Consider the following 21,341-nt stretch of genomic DNA (forward strand, 5'->3'; position numbering starts at 1 on the left):
AATGTGATATTACTTTTTTAGCTGCTGCCATCCTATCATCAAATGTTAGTCAACCACCATAACCAGACTATATTTAAGATGTCTGACCTGTCTGACTCTGACACTGCTCATAAAATGACCAACAGTCTCTGACTGGCTTGTTTTTTTTTTTCTTTAACTGAGGAAAAAGCCTTTAATGGCAGCAATTCTAAAACATTCTTGAATGACTTAACAACACTTTAAATACAGACTGTGATTCTGGTTAGTTTACACTGAGCTTTGAAATCACTGTCCTTTCCTCTCTCCTTGGTGCCAGAACAGGAACTCTGGCACCAAACAAAAAGATACTTCCTTTTCCATCTTCATGGAAACACATCCTCCTCTAAACAGCAATTAACATAAACTGTTATTTTGTAGTGTAGATCTATCACGAGAAACAGAAAGGCAGCTTCACTTTCCATTACATTAGGTTAGACAAGTACTTTATTTCTCTTCACCCTAATTCTTTTTGGAAAGGTTGTCACAATTGAGTGACTGCTCAACATCACACTCACCTAATGACACACTTTAGGCACACTCTATTGCACAATAATACCATTATTGACCTCTGAGACATCAACACACCCATAGATGTTACTCTTTTCCAGAAAGACAGCACAGCAGCATTTTATTACCGTTTATCATTAACTTGCAGCTTTACTTGGTGTGTGACTAATACTGGTATTATGACAGTTTATCACAACTCATCAGGTGGGAGTTAATACACTGATATTAAGCATTTATTTCATTGCACAGGAAAGCTATATCAGGTGTTTCCAACACACATTGCCAGGTGGCCTCAAGTTTCACTGGAAAGTCAGCTCAGAGATGTTTATGAAAGTTATTATAGAGTCTATCATTATAGAGCATAAAACCTGCTGGACACTTGACATCTCAGCAGAGAAAAATAAAGAGAAGAAAGGAGTTTTCAGCTTGTGGTTTAACCATAAGACCACAAGCCAGCAGCTGCAAAGGTCCTCCACCCAAATCAAACTCACAGTATTTAGTGAAGCAGCTCATTAAAAAAACTGAAGAAATGAACGTGTTCATAGTTCATTTTTTGGGACTGTGAACTCCGTCCACTTTCTCTCATCCACCTCCGCTATGTTTTACACAAGCACAACGCGCTAGTTCAGCTAATACTGAAGTGCTACTAAAATATAAGCTGTCTGTATGTCATCCGTTTAGTTTAGTTTGCCATGTACCTTGAAATTTAGCAAATTTTGGTTTTAAACTGAGCTGCTGGCTGAGATAAACCATCCCCATCTATCCTACCAGTGTAACCTACAGGGAGAGAGAGTCACATCAGAGGAGGACAGAGGAAAGGATGAATTATACTGATACTGATACTCTACACTTCACTCAGTATTTAGATGTCAGGAATATTATTTCTTTTATTGACATTTTAGATTTGTTTACAGGGAGATATTATTGAGTTTATATAGTGACTCTAGAAAAAACATCTAGTTTTATTGTAAATATTCAATTCTTATCCAGCTTTTAGAATTTAAAAGACAACTAGGCTGGCATAGGAAGAGTATAGCTAATACTCTTCAATATTTGTTTATTTATTGGAGTCATATAGTCATTGCAATGCTGAACAATGTTATCACACATCACAGATTTCATATCGTGCAGGCCTATTGCACATTTCCTGCCAATAAATAAACAGATGTTAATTCATGATGCTTAATCATTTCTTAATTTTAATACCTAATATGTTGAACATGTACAAGACATATTCTATATAGTATTCTATATAGTCTATCAGTGATGAGTATTAGCTGATACTGCTTCCAGCAATCCGTGATTGGCCCCAAAAATCCTGATTGAAGCTAAAATATACATAAACACTGAGTGTATGGGCTAGTAGAACAAAGGTTAGCTTGGAAAAGACTGACTTCTGTATTCCACCTTTAAAAAACATAAACGTGTAGTAAAAGTTGGTTATAAGTGACACTTAAAGTAATAATATTAACTAATAATAACCAACAGGAAAATGAAGTCCTTTTATTAAAGGATAGAGACCATGATAACTCTACATCAAGATCCCTACACTTTTCAGCACACTCTAATCATTGTTGCTTATGTTACTGCTGAGCATTACTGAAAACTATGTTGCAGGTAATGCATTCACAACACCGTCATCCAGTCTTACAGTTTCACTTTTAAACAGTGTTCAAAATTCCTACTTAGTGTAATAAAACATGTCAACACAAGTTCGCAAAAGAACTGAGATGAATACTAAACTGAAGAAGAAACATGGAAATTACTAACAAGTCTATGAAAGACTTGGCTCAATACCAACTACAAGCATACTACAGTAGTAAGTCTGTCAAGGCGTGACCATGGCCATCATAACGTCACCCGCTGACACATTGGAGCTGGTTTCGTCTAACTGGAATAACCGACTAAACCTGAATATCACCACCTCTATTAAACAAACATGGCACATTCCTCACTTGTCAAACCGAAAAAATAAATCTCCTCATAGAAAAAGAATATTGAATACACACAAGCCCAAATTGTGGATTGACCCACTAAAAATCATATTTACCAAACTCTTTGTATTATTAAATTCATATATGTTAACACTGCAATCACATGGCGCATGTGTGGAAACATAAAGGGTCACCTACTGATAAAAGCCTACAGCATATATACTCAAAACTGTTCGGCTTCAACACCTGACCTTTCCAAGAATGTTTCACTGATAGTATAAAAACTACATGAAATATATAAAACTAGTATATATACATGGCTTGACAGATATTTATCCAGCTGTTTTTAACTAATGAATGGACATCATTTCCACACAGCTGGTACAGTGGTGCAAGTGAAAACAGCACATATTAAACTGGTGATTCTCAAAAATGGGTCTCAACTGGGACTTGACAAGTGAGTGAAGGGGTGCTTAAAAATAGTGAATACCAGTAGTTTTAATTTAGCAATAGTTCATTTAGTTAAAGTCATTACAACAATATTCTTTATAAAGATCACACTTTGGGTAACAGGTGGCTCTTTCTGCCAAATAGTTATCATCATCTTACTATCAATACAGACTCACAACTCTTTTATAAAGCACAATAAAAAGAAAAAACAGAAAATATGCTCAAAATGCTCAAATGTAGTTTCTAGTTTACTATATTCTGGGATCTCTGACATGTAAAAATGGGATCCTTCTGCTTCAGAGGCTCAGTCAGTGTTTTATATCCATGGGGATTTCCTGCCACTGTTTTAATAAACTATTAAGACTGGGAGTCTAGATATCAACAGGTAGCTGAGCTGAGACCTATACTATGAACACAGCTGGGTAACTTATCAGTGACAGCTTATGAACAGTAACAGCCATTGTAAAACAGATTATTTTAAACCTAGCACAGTAGAAACAGCACGGCTGGCTGTAGACTGTCACTAGGTGTTGATTTCTCCTAACTCCTAAACACACACACACACACACACACACACACACACACCAGCACCACTGGGCATGCTATAACGTTAATACTACTATCAACAGTCTATAAAGTTATATAGCACAATTACCCACTTTTCATATGTTAGCCAATGTTAGCTTTCCCAGTGTATCCTTACACATTAGCTTACATAAGCCAGCGGCGTAATGTTGTTGGAACAAAACACTTCACACTTGGATTTTATCCGGCCAGGTACCCACCTTATTTGACGCTTTGGAGGACATTTTACACTCCTATTCCGTTTCAAAAGTGTCAGGTAAAAAGTTGTTGGTGTCTTTTGTTTTGATAATCACTTGGGTGAGTGCGCTATTTTACTTCCAGTTGAATTTTTAGCCCAGCTGCCGCCACGCCGGGCTACGTTGTTATTTTATTTTATCCAGGACGACGGGAAACATGTCACGAAAAGCCGTGTGGAAAGTCCAAAGTTCATTATCTTATCTTCGTTGCCTGGGTCGCTAACGTTAGTCCAGTTGGGTATCGAGTCATGGAAGAAACTCGAGTTGGAAAAAAAGAGCAAATAACACCGCCTTGCTTTGATGTTTCGTCGCTAACCTCTGGATGAAAAGTTGGGAAGAGTAGGCATCATTCGGACGGTGTTCAATAATGGCAGGCTGAGTAAACCTCTCCCAGCTCTCGGCTCTGTGAGCAACGGCCGTGTCGTGTCTGTGCGGAGCGGACCATTGAACGTAAGAAGGGGTGCGATACTCTGTAAAAACGGGGGCATTGTCAATTTACCCCTAAAAGTCACCCATAATGACTATTGTTTGCTGCGCGACAAACTACCACGTGTTCTTAGTTCATTATTTAGTTTAATTTCTGTTTTACATTATCTTTTTATCGCGGCTACAAAAAGTGTCCACCCCTGTTATCCCGTAGAATAAACAGTCCGGGATACAATAAGGAGAAGCGACGCCGCTGTCTCTGCTGATGCTGAATGCTCACTTTCACTGTGTGATGATGGTGAATGTTGTGTTAGTGTGTTACACAAGGGCTACAGTAGCATTCAAATCCCAAGTTTGAGAGGAAAGCCACAGCCTGTTTTGTGTTAATGAAAAGATATGGTGTAAATTAAGCCACACAACGCCTATTCAGAGCAAAACAGCAGACTATGTGAGCAGAATATTTAAAAAGTTAGTCGCATAGGAAATGACCGAAACTATTTCCCATCTCGTTGTTTGTGCGGGTCGTTTTCATCTGGTACATTACAAAATGAGTCAATAAACTAAACAGAGTCCTTATTTGAACATAAAATCTCAGACCAGAGACATTGGCAGGGTTTGTGGTTGATAAGTCACCTCACAGGAAACCACAAAAGCCATTCAGTTAAGTTCCTATGACTTCCTAAACCAGACCCCACCCACAGGATGCAACCATCTCAGCATGTATTGTTTCACAGTTTACTTCTGTTTCCAGAAAACAATATGCAATATTAAAGTGGGCCACAGGAGAAACGCAAAATGATGAAGCAGGTTGACATTATGAAAGTTTTCAGTGTCCACTGTTACAGTGCATGTGATTGTGAGCATATGACCACAGAGGCACACCATATCTTTTCACCCTATCTTTTCCAAACAAACTGAGCAATCACATTCCCTCAATCTAGCTCCTATAATTATTACTTCCTCTGTGTGCGGAGGAGAGCTTGGAGGCAGCGTAGGTGGTCTAAGGGGTTAATTCCCACCAGACATAATCCTGCAAGGCTAAAATACCGCCAGTCAGGAGAAGCAGACATGTCTTAAGGGTTGCAAGCACAGGATGACCTCCAGAAAGGCCAGGTCACAACAAAGAGAGGATCAAGACAGATGAACAACTCTTAAACCTGCAGCCATACTTCATCAAGGGAAACACGCTTATTTCTAAAGTATGTTTGAAGAACAGACAGTATTCACCAAATATCTTGTAATAAAATACATGGGGAAGATGGATATACACAGCAGACACAACAATGTTAATTATGTCCCATGGATGATACATACTAGTATTGATGCAAGTCGCTCGCTCCTTCTGAAGCTCCTTAAACGCCTGTCAGGATCGATCAGTGCAGACAGCAAGATGTTTAACATGATCTCTCAGGTGTCGACTAACAAAAACTAATCAAACTAATCAAACTCGAGCTAAAAAATATTGCTGATCACATTTAAAACTGACAATAAACATAAGCTTTTCCTCTGCTGCGTGCCTCTCACCCTCATCCACACCTGTGATGGTACCTCAGATGTTCTGACAGAGAGGAGCAAGACATTAGTGACACTCCAGTGTGATCAAAGCTATCTTTGTCCTCTATGCTTACATCCCTGCTCCCATCTCTATCTCTCTTTTTCTTTCTCTCTCTCTCACACACACAAGCACAGAGGCTCATCTCATTCGGGCAATGGGCAGCTTCAAAGCTCAGGTGCGCTCATGGAAGAGCAGGCACATGGAAAACAAAGGCGAACATGCAGGCCCACATTTGGTTGGAGCGCATCACAAGGTTCACTCAACCCAGCTTCTCCTGCAGGGAAAAGGCTAATGTAGAGTGAAACAGCATAATGTGCACATCCTGAAAATGTAAAGCTGACCGTTGATGCGCATAGAGGCGTTCACGTAAGCAAACACACAATTACATGATGATGAATAAAGAGGAAAGTGAGGTTTTATGTGAACCATTTGTTTTGCATTGGTAAAATTTCTTAAGCAGATGTCTCTCCCCTGTTTTCATCTGTCCTGAGTTAGGTGTCTGTGAGAGGCTGTGTGATCCTTCCCGTGGCCTGTTGACTCAGGGCTGCCCTGCAGGTCCAGCAAAGGCTCTTTGTTTCTACATACTAATAAAAACCTTCTGGAGACCAACTCAAGTTCTCTATCAATCCATGTCACATTACTGAAACTAAACTACACTGAAAAGCCATCTGGAGGTATTATATTCTTTAGGATGCAAACATTAGAAACAATGATTTATGTACATTTTTAAAGTGAAATAAAGTTTTAAAGGTAAAGCTGGTGTTTTTTGATTTTTTTTCTAATCCAATTAAAAGACCAAAACCAACAAAGAGTTAGTCAACCTCAATACTTTCAGCCTTTTATCAAAAGTTACTCAAATAGTAGTAAAATAATAATAAAATGTGTATTTGGAGGGAAAATCTGTGGTGTAACCCGCTAATGATCAGTATACAAATGTCACATCTCTACTTAAGAGGCCAACTGTTTGTGACCAGATTAGTATCATATGACAGGATTAGCAGGCATCTCTCAAATTCACCTCCTACCTTCCAGGTCAATATTGTTCAGGCTTTTGTGGAGACTTAAACAGTAAAGACAAATCTGGTTTTGTGATTTCAGGAAACATGGACATATGATAAGCCCCAGACAATGGTTGAAGGTTCAAGGCTGCAGTAGATGCATTCATTCATAAAAGAAAAAAAAAAAAAAGAAGGAAATAAATAATCACAAGAACAACATATATGCACCAATAAATACTCAAAAGAGAAGCTAAAAAACATTGCAACAATATCATAAAAACTGCCCCAAACTTTTAACCTACATCTTACCTGCCCCATATCAGCTTAAATATAAACTGTACAAACTCACTCCCTGACCACTGCTTCTCATCAGAAAGGGTTTTTACAAGATACACACAAGGCCAACAGCACAAGGAGGAGTGCACACATACATCCTTATAATAATAACTCAGGTCTCCATCCTCTAAGAGACCCTATAAACCTGGCCTTCCACTAAACCTGTTCACTGTTTCTCCTCATGCAGTCCTTCTTTTCCAAATTCAGTCAGAGCAACAGAGATTCATCAATCAAACCCTCCAAGGTGAGCCGTTGATCAGTGTCTGCCTAAACTGAACAGCAGCATGGTCAACATATTGATGGATTATATTGATGGATTAAAAAAAGCACCAGAGTCTACAGCCATGTTAGCTGCACTTTGATGCTGTACTCTGTGCTATGAGCTAAATCATCATCATGCTAACATGCTCACAGTTACAATGTTAATGTGCTAATGCTTAGCAGGTTTAATGTTCACCATGTTCACCATCTTAGTTAATTAACATTAAACGCAAACTAGATAATTATAGGATAATCTAAGTTATCAAAAATTCTTCCTGAGAAGGGCATGAATGTCTTGTATAAACCAAAATTCCACAGCAATTGATCAAATAGTTGAGACATTTCACTCAAAACCCTAAACGTGAACATCATGGTGGCACTAGAACAAAAAACCGGAGATCAAAAAGAAAAGGTCAATGGGATTGATCCTTTTGGGACCACTCCAAGAACGGCATTATGCAAAATGTTAAAATATAAATATAAATGCATAATAATATACAGATTTTTACACAGCTACAAGTAGCTTCTTCTTATTATGTTATGTTATAGTAGTTGTTTTTATACTGATATTGCCTTTGCGGTGTGTCTTTAAGTACCTTTTAAAGCACTTTAAAATTGAATGAGTCAATAATCCTGCTATTATTATTATTATTATTATCAGTTTTGTTCTTCCCTAATTCATTCACAACCACAGAAGCAAAATTAGCTTGTGTAATAATAGTCTAAAGTGAGACACATTTAGTCCCACTTAGTTCTTGTGAGAAAAAAGCTTTTGGAAAACTAAATTTGCCATGGTTGGTCTTCAGTCACTGACAGTAAACCACGCTACTTTTAATCTTCTGAAGACATTTACTCCAAGAGGCAGCCAGTGATCAACCAACCAAAACAAAATCTCTAATTTTCCTCTTTCTCTGCCTCTCTCTTGGTCTTTCTCTGCTCAACAGACAATGATTGTTGAGCCTTTTACCGCTGGAGAACAGAGACTCTGCTGCAGTGAACCTGCTTGAACTCCACTCTGCTTCTCAGTATCTCAAGTACTTAAGCAAGGAACATACAAGTTGTATAGCACGGTAGCAGGTCTACTTCAAACTCCATCACTTCCCTGCTTCCATGATTATTATAAGAAAACAGGATGTTGTGAACTTCATCCCTTCAACCAACCTGAATGCTGAATCTCTATTTTTGTGTGTATTGTGAGACCCACACCCATTCACAATCAATATACTGTATATTTCTGCTAAGAAAGAACTAGTCATTACATCATGCTTTCCATCCACATGACGACCCCATTGTGTTCTGCAGAATGAGACTGTAAATTAAAAATATTGCAAATCCCAAGGTACAATCCACAAGGCACTTAGCTCAATCTAGTGTGTGTGTGTGTGTGTGTGTGTGTGTGTGTGTGTGTGTGTGTGCCGGTAAATACTTCATGAAAAGCAATTCAACCTTTTCCCTTCATTGTTGCGATAGCACAGCATACAATGCAAATCCAACTTCAAGCACAATTTTGTTTCTGCCTAGTCTTATTTGTTTATAAAGATACATGTATTACAATGTGTGCTGTCCCAGTGTGTCCTCCAGCGCACCGAAAGTACAGACTGTTCTCTAAAGTTTGATATCACACTTTTCCAATGATAAAAGTCCACTTTCTAAGACTGATAACAAAATAACACATAAGGAAAACAATTACCATTACAAAAACCCCACTAACATAAAGAATTTTGAAAGAGTTTGCAGTTCTGTTGCTGTAACACATCTGCAGAGATGTGTTAAATAACTTCGACCACACTGCACTTACATGTGACTTTTATCATCCGATTATCAGCCAAGGTAGCACAGGTGGGTACATGGACATATTTTGCTGACTAATGTAGGATTTTTAGAAACTGTTATGCCTTACTGCAGTGGTTCCCAAACTGGGAGTCGGGACCCCCACTATAGGACAGCGAAGCTTTACAGGGGTCAGGAGGGTCTCCTTGATTTTAAGGGATATAAGAAAACTTAAACAATATACACAGTAGGCCCATATCTCAGCATTTCATTCATTTTTGTGAAGAAAACTAAATGAAAAGTAAAGTTTAGAATTTTATTGAAGATATAAACTTCGAGGACTTGAATACAAGCTATATTCACAGAGCCTTCACTCTCTGCTAAACAGCCTCATCCTGTATTAGAAAAGTACGCCATTAAAACAACCAAAGAGCAATGGTCAAAGGTCAGGGATAACAATACACAAATTTCTCATTTGCAAAAAAAAAGTGAAAATGTTTTAAAATAGAGTTATATTTTATGCTGCGAGGTACTGGACAAATCGTTTAGTACTTTTGTAACTATACACACACAGCTTGGAGAATTGGAAAAACAGAAAAGAGTGAGGATAACACCTGAAGCTAAATGAAATTATATTCAAACCAACAGTGCAGCAATGCAGCATATGATACACGTAATACTGAAAGTTTCACATACATGTATGGTATGTGTGGTCGAAAAAAGGAGACAGCAAATGGCCTGCCCTAAAACCACCAGAGCTGCATTGTTGAAGATACATCTGGGAAACTTTCTTGAAACAGTGTGTGCAAACTGGCTGATGAAGTCTGAAGTATGGATCATATAGACCTGCTCAAGTTCAATGAAAATCAACTTTTTTTAAAGAATGTTTTCTGTTTTTGCTTCATCAGTCAATGTAATCTGCCGCAGTTTCATTAAAATACATAATCTGTTAGCATAACTGACAGGGAGAATATTAGCCTTCCTTTAACCTGCTGCAAGAGCAGACCCATCACAGTTCTGGCAGTATCCACATAACCCATGTTTATAATTCAGTTACATTTTTGAGTGCATGTGAATGTCAGCTATTCTTCTAATTTAAGGAGACACAGCACAGAGGGTACTGCAACACCTCACGCAGATAATTCAGCCTTAAGGCCTCACCTGGTACAACTCAAGAAAACCAAAACAACAAAACACTGACACCGGTGGCTGAGCCATATTATCAGTCACATATTAGCCAGCCATATAGAAATATACAGCAATAATACTGCACTGTTACTTCTTACAGGTTTACGTGTCAACTCAGACAGAGTAAGAGAGGGTGTAATAAAAGCAGCAGTTAAACTGTCTGGAAGCACTTACAGTAAATGTCCACCTGGGGCTATAATTACAGTGCAGAAACACAATCTATACACGTTCGCTGATGAAACCTTAAAGCTTATCTTCGAAATCACCATGAATCACAACCTCGCTCTGTAATCCATAGTTGTTGACATAAATAGAAATACAGTGCAGTCTCAATGTATTAGGACAGGGAGCTGTTTTTCATTGTCTCAGCTCAAATCCAGCACACAGGTTTTGAAATGAAACAAAGACAGTGAGGTTAAAGTCCTGACACTGAGCTTTGACTGTGTTTACATCCGCATCAGATAAACAGAGGGAAGTTCATCACTTGTAGGGGAAATAAATTAACTTTAACATGACAAATTAACTTAATTTATATATCGGCATATAGGCATCAGATGACACTTGGTGACTTCTCTGGTGACCACAACTCTACAGAGGCAATCTTCACTTCTAGTGTGTTTCAGAGACTCAGCCGATGTGAGTGTGAACACTTTTAAAGATGAAATTCACCTCTTTAACTTTATAGTTTCATTTTAAACTCAATGTGCCGAGTATAGCAGAAACAATGACAAACATATTACTGTTCTAATACTTTGTAACTGTGCATATGTTAAAGAGCTCAGATTAAACCAGGGGAGGGATTATAGACACACTTATTCTCTAAAGGGTATCACTTTGATGCATATGCAAGTGCTAACATGTCTGTGTCTGGGCCAACATGTGTGAATGGCCAAGCATGGTGTGAATGTCCAGCTTAATGAATAGGCAATAGACACAAACGATCTAAAGCTGCCCCACTGAAATCGAGACAGAATTATGTCTCAGTAAGTCCAACAGCTGCAGCTCAAGTTACAGTGTCGACAGCAAGCAGCAGGCACTAAAATGCCATTTGACACATACTGTAAGTGGCATGTAATTGATTTTCAAGGAAGAGTAAAGATTTACAAGTCTAATACAGGCAGCAACTGCAGATTTCAGGCTGCCATGCTGAGGGAACACAATTAACTTCCGTCAGAGTAATGATTTATTTTGCAGCTGTCCAGCAGCGCAGCAACATAACTCAACTTAAAACCCAAAACGCAGTTTCAAGTAGGTTTCAGTTTAATGGATGCTTTCAGATTGCCTTTTAAAAGTTAGATCTAAAGAGTAACTTGACACTATTTTGATTGAAACTTTCAATATTTTATCTCTGACCACACCCAACAGTGATGTAGCAGTGTACTTCCATACCTTCCATACAAGCTCTTTAAATGATAGTTGGCAAACAACCACTGTGTGGTAAGGAGTCGAGCTGACTGTACAGACTATTCCGATAAATAGGCCTTGCTGCTCAGCTTGGTGTTTTGAAACTGTACAGATTTGATTGGCTGATGATGTTTGATGACTTTAAATATTTCTGTGGTCATTTATTTTGCACTTCAGTATAACATAAATGACACATGTTTTATTATATGAATAATGACCATTGACAAAACTGTTGCAACAGTTTGGCTGCAGTTGTCACATTACTGTATCTTTCTGTAGAATTTTAAACTCATGCACATAAAGTCAAAGATAGGTGATGAACAAAATAGATGTTTAGGAGGATATATGAAATGGTGTAAGAATAGTCTAAAGTGCTGTTTGGAGACACATTTAGTCCCACTTAGTTCTTGTAATGAAGAAAAAAGCTTTTGGAGAACTAAATTTACCATGGTTGGTCTTCAGTCACTGACAGTAAACCATGCTACTTTTAATCTTCTGAAGACATTTACTCCAAGAGGCAGCCAGTGATCAACCAACCAAAACAAAACCTCTCATTTTCCTCTTTCTCTGCCTCTCTCTTGGGCTCTCTCTTCTCGACAGACAAGGATTGTTGAACAGAGACAGAGAACAGAGACTCTGCTGCAGTGAACTTGGTTGAACTCAGTGGTATCTCAAGTATTTAAACGAGTTGTAGAGCTCGGTTGCAGGTCTACTTAAAATGGAATATATTATTCATAGGTATGTTTTCATTAGTGTATAATCACATGAATATAACTTACCTTGTAATGAGCCGTTTTTATCTAAAGATGCCTCGGGTACCCATTACGTGGAGGCCACCATGTTGAATCGCCATGTTTCTACAGTAGCCCAGAACGGACAAACCAAAGATAGAGGGTAGGTAGGGCCTACGAGTTTCGCAGCCACCGTAGTTTCTCCTAAAGACTTCACAGCTTGTTCTCATTTCCAGGTCATCAAATACAGAAGCCAGCTGTGTTCAGTTAGTTGTAATCTGCAGCTTCACCACTAGATGCCACTAAAATCTACACACTGGTCCTTTAACTGTAGTAATCTGTTCTTTTCACCTGGAGAGAAATTTGCGTGTTTATGTACTAGAAATATGTGTACATATCAAATATGACATAATCTGTACACATACATATCTGTCATCTATGTCTAAGGAGGACAAACAAGACTCTCATGCCGTACTTGTGTACTGAAAGTGTAAACGGATCAACATGTTGATTGATTCACACTAACTATTTAACATGAGTTGCATTAAGATGACCAAAGGACAAGAAATCCTATAAAGTTACACCGCGTGATCCCCATTGTTTCCAGAGTAAACACTGCAGTGACAACAAGCCTATTGTTTGCTATATTTGCATGGTTTAGTAGTGATGTCGATGTAACTACACGTGTAATGATAAGCCCTTCGCTGACTTCATCTATATGGTAAAGTGATGGTCTCTTGTATTTCAGACATACAATAGTCTTCCTTACAGTTCCATTCAGACAAGAAAGCCACAATGCTTGCACAATAGTTAGCGCCTCTTGTGCAAAAGGAGGTGTAGAACAGTGAGAGAGAGACATAGACAAAGAGAGGGACAGAGAAAGAGAGTTCAGGTGACTTTTAGATGTTATGACAGCGAGGAAGAATAGTGTTTTCTCTGTTCCTTCACAAGCTTACTGTAGGTGGAATGATTGACTTCAAATAAATATTGGATAATTAAACAACAAATGACACTGAATACATGAATTCAAGATTAGATAATTGTCTGTCTTGATAATATGGACAAACAGTATTTCAAACTGTTGGTTCCTAACAACATCTCAGACTAAAACCCCAAAGGTGTAAATGTAAATTAGAATAGTAAAAACATAACAATATAGAAGTCAGTGGGCTACATCCTCCACAGCAAGGTGCTGTGAAAATGATGAAGGAGTGTGATGAGGAGAGCAAAGCAATTGATAAAGGTGGAAAGAAGAAGGCAGAAAATGAGAGCAAAAAGAGAAAGAGAGATGAGGGGTAAAAGGATTACAGGAGGAAGAAATGAAAAGAAAAGGAGAAAAGAAATGCAAGTTTTGCAGAAGACAGAGGGAGATCAGAGATGAAGATCAAAAGAAAGTAAAGGAGAGTTGAAAACATAAGAGTTAAGTTAAGGATAAGGTAAAGTAGAAGATAAAATGGAGAGAGGGAATTAGCTAAACTATAGTATATTGAATGAAAGTTGTGACGAATGAGGGAATGTTTCAAGTCCAGTGATCTCAGCATTAGCTCCCCCCCGTAAGTGACTCTTCCCATGGTACTGCCTGTTACTGCTAAATTCCAATAGTATGAAGCCGCTCTAGCTGGGCAAAGGAGGGGAAACATCAGGAGCTTCCAGTGAAACAGGCACTCTGCTCCCCAGGAGAGGTTGAACAGTTCAGGCTAAGAAGTGCTTGTCAGACAAAAGCAGCTGAAATTCTGTGAAAATCGATAAAATTATCATCAAAAGCAAAGCAGTGGTTAGTGGCTGTGCAGTAAATGTGATAATGAGAAAAAAATGATTCCTGGTTAACTGCTGTGCCCATTGGCAGATAATATCAGGGATGAAATCAGAGAGGGGTCAATCAGTGAAAACACCCTTGTGCTCTCTCTGTATCCAATTAAGTTTTTGCAATGCTGAATATGACAGTAGATTGGGAAATAAGAACTGAAGTGAACAGCTTGTCTTCTTATCAAACCGTGTCACTTCAGTGTGAGATTCAAAACTAAAAAGGAATTGAATGAGTCAAGACAATTCATCACACATTATCTCTCTTTCTCTGAGTTACAAGAAAAGAAACGTTTGAGAAATAGCTCCACATAATCAGGCCCTACCACTGCAACTCAACCCACACTGTGCTAAGTCTACAGCATCATATGCTCCTCCCATGAAAACACGACCCAACAAGAGGAGATGATGTTGTGTTTTTGGAGGAAGGAGAAGCGGTGGAGGATGGGAAGATCCAGGGCCAGCCAGAGAGGCGGATGGAGACACGGCAGCCACAGGGGCCGCTTCAAGCCTGGTGGTGATGAGATGCGATGGGACCCGACCCTGCAGAAGCCCCAGCCAGTGTGTTAGCTGACTAATCCTCTAGCCGTCCAGTGCCAGGATCCAGACTCATCAGCTTTGGTGTTCTCTTGTCAGACTCATTTTTATAACGTCCCACTGGTCAATTCTAACCACTAATGCCCAACACAACGGCCCCTAATGCCAAGTGATTACGGAGTGCTGTTTTAGCACATTTGTCGCCTGAAAAGAAAGAAAGGGCCACAAGGCAGTGGTCTGCCTCCCTGCTCAAAGGACCAGCCTGATGAACTCAGCAGAAAGGGAGCCGACCTAAAAGCCAGTCTAAGCCACCCCTCTCGGGGTGGGCACTATGGAGCCTGTGTCAGGACTGAGCGGTGGGCAGGGATTTACAGTGCCCTATTCTACAGCATATAGACAGTTCCTGTGAGCTCATATGTGGGGAGAGACTTAATGTGCACATCCGGACTTTCCTGGCATGGCAGCTTGATTTTAAGTTTATTTTTGATTTTAAAGTTGGTAGGGACACAAGGAAACCTAAAGCATTTCATTTGACTGTCACAAGTGTAAAATCCTGCCAACTGAGAATCTGGAACCAGAGATTGGTTGGTATTTTAACTTAAATTCAATTTAAATTAATCTATCATCAAAATTGCTGCAGATTATTTTTCTGAAGATCGACTGTTCCAGCCCAAAAAATAACACATTTAATTTTTAAACTTTAATATAAAAAAATTAGAGATATCAAACTGCTAAAAATGGTATAACTTACAATGACTTACCCCCCTTCCACATTTGGACAATACAATTACCCACTGGCAGCATGGAGATTTTACTGTACCGCAATTTCTTGTTACTTGTATATACGTATATACAGATACCTATTTAACAGCAATAAGCTAATATCGGTTAATATATCTGCCCACCATATTAATTAGTCTACTGTAGTTCTAATAACTAGGTATATCCAAATTAATTACTTTCAGTTCATTATTTTGAAGTCACAGCAAGGGTGAGCGATGAGATGATGTTGAGCGACTCTACTCATGCACAGTGAGCTTTCCCCAGAGCATCAACCCTATGCTTATCTATAGCACACAACAGTGCCGGTGGGATTGAACCAAAATAAAAATATTTTTTCAGCCTTGATGTTAGTAGGACTTAAATTTACTAAAGGTACAATAATGTACTCAGTCTACTCAATAGCAGAAAAACGGTAGGTTGTATAACATTAATCTATCCACAAAGAGGACAAAAGCATAATAAAAGGTGAACTGCAGCTCCATTTGATCTATGACTCACTGTTTTACTATTGATATATTATCATATAATGGTGGCATCATCAGTTAATGCCAAAAGGATGTCCTGGTGCCCCAGTTGGCACATGTACAAAGCATGTGATCTAGACACCCTGGGTTAAGATTCAATTGTAATGTTAGTCCTTGTTAGTGTTTTTATTAATATATCATTACACAATAATGGCAAAAAATAGAGAAGAAATTAAAATGCAGGGTGGGTATGAGATATTTGCCTTTGCTGCACCACCAACAGGGAACAGAGCTTTTTGTAGAGATGTTATCTGCCTATGTTTGCCTACAGCTCTTGTATCACCTGGGCCCCCTTCAGCTGAACTAGTGCCACTGGCTTAACCATGTGACCTGTACAGTAAACAGCATATGGAAGCAACACTGCTGGGACAACAACACCAGGGAACATAGAGTAAAAAAAGACTTTAACGTTGCACTACTGTTCTACTGTTTATACCAAGCAGTCATGTGCTGCTAACATGTATAATATAGGTTTTACATACTGCTTAGCCGAGCGAAAGTCAACCACACAGGGCAAAGCTGAAGGACCCTGGCTCATACAGATATGATTAGGTATCTCAGCAAATGTTACAGACCATACAGAAAAACTGGTTTACTGCAGCTGAGTACACATACTATAACTAGCAAGTAGTTGATACTGTAGGAATGTAGGTATAATATGCAAAATATTGCTATCAGGGGAAATTAACTTCTACTTTGTTTTTTTTTTCATGTTTTAACTGAAAGTAATGAGTCAGACAACCTACAAGTGAGTATTACCGTTATTTATAAGCAATAAAAGAAGTTAAACTTTTCTAAAACAGCAAACAGTATATGTAAGCATGTACATGTACACCTTGACCTTTCAATTGTGATTCCAAAACTGCTATGACCTTTGTTTTTCTGAGACAAAAATCAAGTTATAAAATATAGGAAACCAATATAAACATATGCCCTCGTCGATGTCCATTCCCTGTGTGCAACTAATGGAACATGCATATCTTTAATTACAGAGCGTAACAGAGGGAACATTATGCAGACCACAGCTACAAGGCTGTGATTAGTTCTGTTGTCATGCTGTTAGTCAGTGTGTAATGTGCAAGAGCAGCAGTCCCGCGGGAAGGTCAGACTGTATGACACACTAAGACTCTGCAGGACAACAGCATTTTATACCAGAATGTATCTGAATCACAGCAGTTAACCCTGGACTCAGAGATATACACCAAGAAATATATCTATAATCTTTTTTTTTTAAATTTATAATCTTCAGTACAGTAACTTTTCTAATAGTTTTATGTAACTTTAATCATTAATCTTCATCTGCACTGCTTTGTCAGCAGTTCAGCCACATTGAGCACAATGTATGGTAATCCACTTTAAAAACAATTATTGCTGCAGATTCAGGTGACATGTTATGTGGTAAGCCTCGTTTCAAGTCTACAACAGGAATAGTAGAAGGATGAAAATAATCCCCTTTGTATTTATATATAGGCTACACGGCATTATGCATGGACAAGATTAAATGGATTTCAGACTGAAATCCCTTCATTGGAAGTTTACACTGAAACACTGAACTATAGGCATTATATAGATGCCTTGTAGGACTGAGGTGCATGTGAAAAAAACTGGCCATTATGCATTATATTTATGCAAAGTGATGCATTCTTTTTGTATAACAAAGCAAAAACCTAATTAATATTCCAGTGGTAAACCTCTGACATGAATCTAGGGCAGTGTATTGCAAGAATCTGCAAGATATATTGTGATACTGTTAGGTAGGCAATATATTGAGAATTTAAAAAAAAATCCAATTTTAGGAAAACTGTTTGAGTATAAGGAACCCACCACCATATGCATGAAATCTGAGGCAAAAAAAGTTCTGTTTTTTTATGCAACCAGAACAGTGAGATCTGCATTTGTATTTATCACAGTCCCTATAACATCCAACATCATAGCCTTCAATTTACGTTTACAACAATTCTATAAATGTTTTTGGGTTTAACCAAAACAATCGAGTGTTTTTAAGATATTTATATACTTATATATAATATTTTCTTACACTACAGGGCTGCATAGTTCGAAATATTATTGAAATCGTAATATGGCCAAGTTCAATATCCAAATCGCACAAGCTGCAATTTTTTGATAAAAGTAAAATGATGACAAAAATGATTACCACCCGAATCATGAATCAAATTGAAATCGCAATATATGTCAAAATAATCACAAGATGATTTTTTGTTTTATCATATCATGCAGCCCTACACCCATACATGAAGTATTTTTAATTATTTGTATTACTGTGAGTTAAATGATTCATTATTTTTATTCCCACAGAGAACTTTGTCTTCTGCATCCGACCGATCATCAGCGCAGTGAACAGCCACAGTTCAGAGACCAGTAGGGCAATGGTATGATATAGTATAGTATCTAATATACATGTCTCCGGGGTAAAAGGAATCTGGTATATAGAAACCCATTCAAACATGGACAAAGAAAACACAGAACAGAACAAGAAAGGTGTTCAAACTCAGGATGTTCTGGCTGTGAGTCCACTTTGCCGACCAACCATTGAGTCATCAAGGTGTTAAATTACACCCATAAATTCCCTTAAATTCCCATAAATTTAAGAATGTTTTCTTTGTCTTGCCTTTTTATCGGCCACTTAGAAAATATTTTGGTTTTATCTCACCAGTCTGGAATTTATTTTCTTCACTTTCATTGGTGTTAATAAGCTCAACACGTCTTCCATTATTTTTCTCCATATCTAATTTACTACCATCACTAGTCCCACAATGCAGCTACAATATAAGATGATGCAAATCAGTCAGCACAAAATGCAAACATAATAACAACACACTGAATTGAAGTTACTTTGTACAGTTCAAGCAATAGAAATAAAGAACAGTGCCATTTTGTAATACTCAAAACAGATAATGATCAACAAAAAAGAAATATCCTTCCCCTTCCATCTTTGTCCAGAAGACAAAACATGAGACATGACCGTGAATTAAACAGATTAACATCAAATACTAAAACATAATATATATCAAGCCAGCAAAATAAAACTCTGCTCAACTATAACGTTCCAAAAAGCTTATAGTGCTCTGTGCTCGTCAAACATTATCAAACCGTCTCTCACGCTCACTCACCACACATGCGTGCATATGCCTGCACACGTTCTGACTCCGGCTACGGATAACCCAGAGGGATGCTTTTGCCCGTGTATGTGTCCCTCCGCATGCACGAGCAGTATGCAAGTCAGTGCATTTGGCTGTGTGAGTGAATACGGGGTGATCCTCAGCAGCACACACTGTGGACTGAGAGCAGAGCCAACCTGGTGTGACATCTGTGAAGGCCGTGAGATAATCTACATGACAGTGCCACTGATAGGAGTGGAGATATTGATTTAAAAAGCAGCAGCTCTAAAATTAGATTCCTATGCGTTCTGATTGGGCCAGAGGCATGCACCTCTGTGGTAATATGAGCCTATGGGGCAGAGTAGTGTAGTGTAGTGATCAAACTTTTGATGATGGAAACCCCTACAACTCCAGCAGTCCTGAGTAAAGTCAACCTAACAGTGCGGGGGCCCTCTGGCCTGACCTCTTGTTCCCTTCCTCCCTCCATCCTCTCTCCCTGTGATAACAGAGACATTCCTGAGCTTGTTCCCTGCCTTGCCGCAGGCCTCTCCCTTAATTCCAGTGGAGTGTGTGGAATGTTGGACTGGAGAGCCGAGCAGCCAGGAGGCTAGAGGCAAATAGACGAGAGGAAATGAACAACATTAATAAACTCAGGTCTGTTATGGCTTCTGGTGCTTGAAGCACCTGGATGCCCACACCAGGATGGACCGGCACATTTGCATGCACATAGGCACACACACACTCTTGTACACACATACACACACAAGCAGGGAGAACATCTGCCATACAATGTGCAAATCTGTAGCAAGTCTATCCATATGTAGCAGTGTAGTTGGATTAACTACTGCATGTAAGTGAATCAGAGTGCTGGATTACAGCACTGGGATCTTTTGAATGTGCAGATCAGACAGAATCAGATCAATGTACTGCTTAGCATCTCAGCAATAAATATCGAAGAACCGCCAAGACAGAGAAAAAACAGTGTTTTATGAACAGTTTTAATTAGCAATGTATAGAAATATAATAGAATTTAGAAATAGTGTTTAGGAATGTCTGTAATATATGATCTTTCTGATGATGTACAGTACTGTTACCACAATTCTAGCTGCATAACCTGAAATGCGAAGCTCTACCCTGACTCTAAGACTACTCTGATCTGTAGCCTAAGCCGCTCAACATAAATTCAGCTAAATTAGCAAATTCCAGAAAGTCAGAGACTGGTCTATTAGAGTCTTGTCAATTTCCCCTTGGACACCTAAAAGGTGTGTGTGTGTCAGAGAGAGAGAGAGAGAGAGAGAGAGAGAGAGAGAGAGAGAGAGAGAGAGAGAGAGAGAAGGACAGAGAGAGGGACAGAGAGAGTAGAGAGAAGAATAAAGCCACCCAGGCCAGGTGAGCAGAGCACATGGGTGAATAAAACAAGAAGATAAAGCACGAGAAGATCAAAAGGGTAAAAGGGATTTGGCAAACTTTATAATATCCCAAAAAAGAGGGAACACTTTGTTCTGGGCGTTGCAGTCAGAGGCAAAATGATGGGCTGGAAAAAAAGATGAAGGGCAAAACATATCAGAAAGAGTGATATACGGCGCTGCAGCAGAGTCCGACTCGGATCATAAATCTCCACCACTCCTCCGTGCTTCTGGAAATCAATTCTTTCCATTGGTTGCTGCTTTATTTATGGGTCACCATTAGGGATAAACCATCAGCTGCTATGATGACTGAGTTGCTGTTAGAGAGAGGTGGAGCTTGGTGGGGCTGGAGGGGTGTCACTAATACATCCAACTGCCTCCCTTGAGAATCAAAATGAGCAGCGACATTTAAGGTTATCCTGCTACCAGGAGGACTATTAATCACCAAGTTTTGACAATTACTACAAGAAAATTTCAAGTGTTCAAATCATTTTCACTTCCATTCTTAGATTTGTGATTTGGTACTGATGGGGTCATAAGTAGGTGATGTTTTACCTTCCAACCAGTTTTGGTCCTGACAAGTGTGTGTGTTTCCCTCATGCATGAATGTGTGTCTGGCTGCCAGTCTCACTGACAAGAATGCAGCCCCTCACGCAGAGAAAAGACAATCAAAAGCGACAACGTCACAGAGTTTTCACAATCACTGTGACTGTGCCACATAGCAGGGCTTGTAGTGCTGAGACCTCTTCTTCAACCTATTTTCCAGCACC

At 38.9% G+C, this 21,341-nt stretch overlaps 1 protein-coding gene across 14 annotated transcripts in view; it reads right to left on the bottom strand.

The window, feature by feature from the left end:
- The window catches only part of tjp1a (tight junction protein 1a), a 93,085-nt gene that overhangs the window by 44,175 nt on the left and 27,569 nt on the right, over positions 1 to 21,341 (bottom strand). Inside the window, exon 1 of one of the 14 annotated variants that reach the window (XM_051378861.1) lies at positions 19,178 to 19,207. The exons of 12 other annotated variants lie outside the window; for them this stretch is intronic. In XM_051378861.1, coding sequence (XP_051234821.1) covers positions 19,178 to 19,192 — 15 coding nt within the window. In that variant the 5' untranslated portion in view covers positions 19,193 to 19,207. Of the gene's footprint in view, positions 1 to 3,694; positions 4,134 to 19,177; positions 19,208 to 21,341 lie in introns of those variants that run through there. One more of the 14 variants, XM_051378860.1, reaches the window with a different exon arrangement.

Source organism: Dicentrarchus labrax, unplaced genomic scaffold, assembly GCF_905237075.1.
Source record: "Dicentrarchus labrax unplaced genomic scaffold, dlabrax2021, whole genome shotgun sequence".
NCBI classification, from domain to species: domain Eukaryota; kingdom Metazoa; phylum Chordata; class Actinopteri; family Moronidae; genus Dicentrarchus; species Dicentrarchus labrax.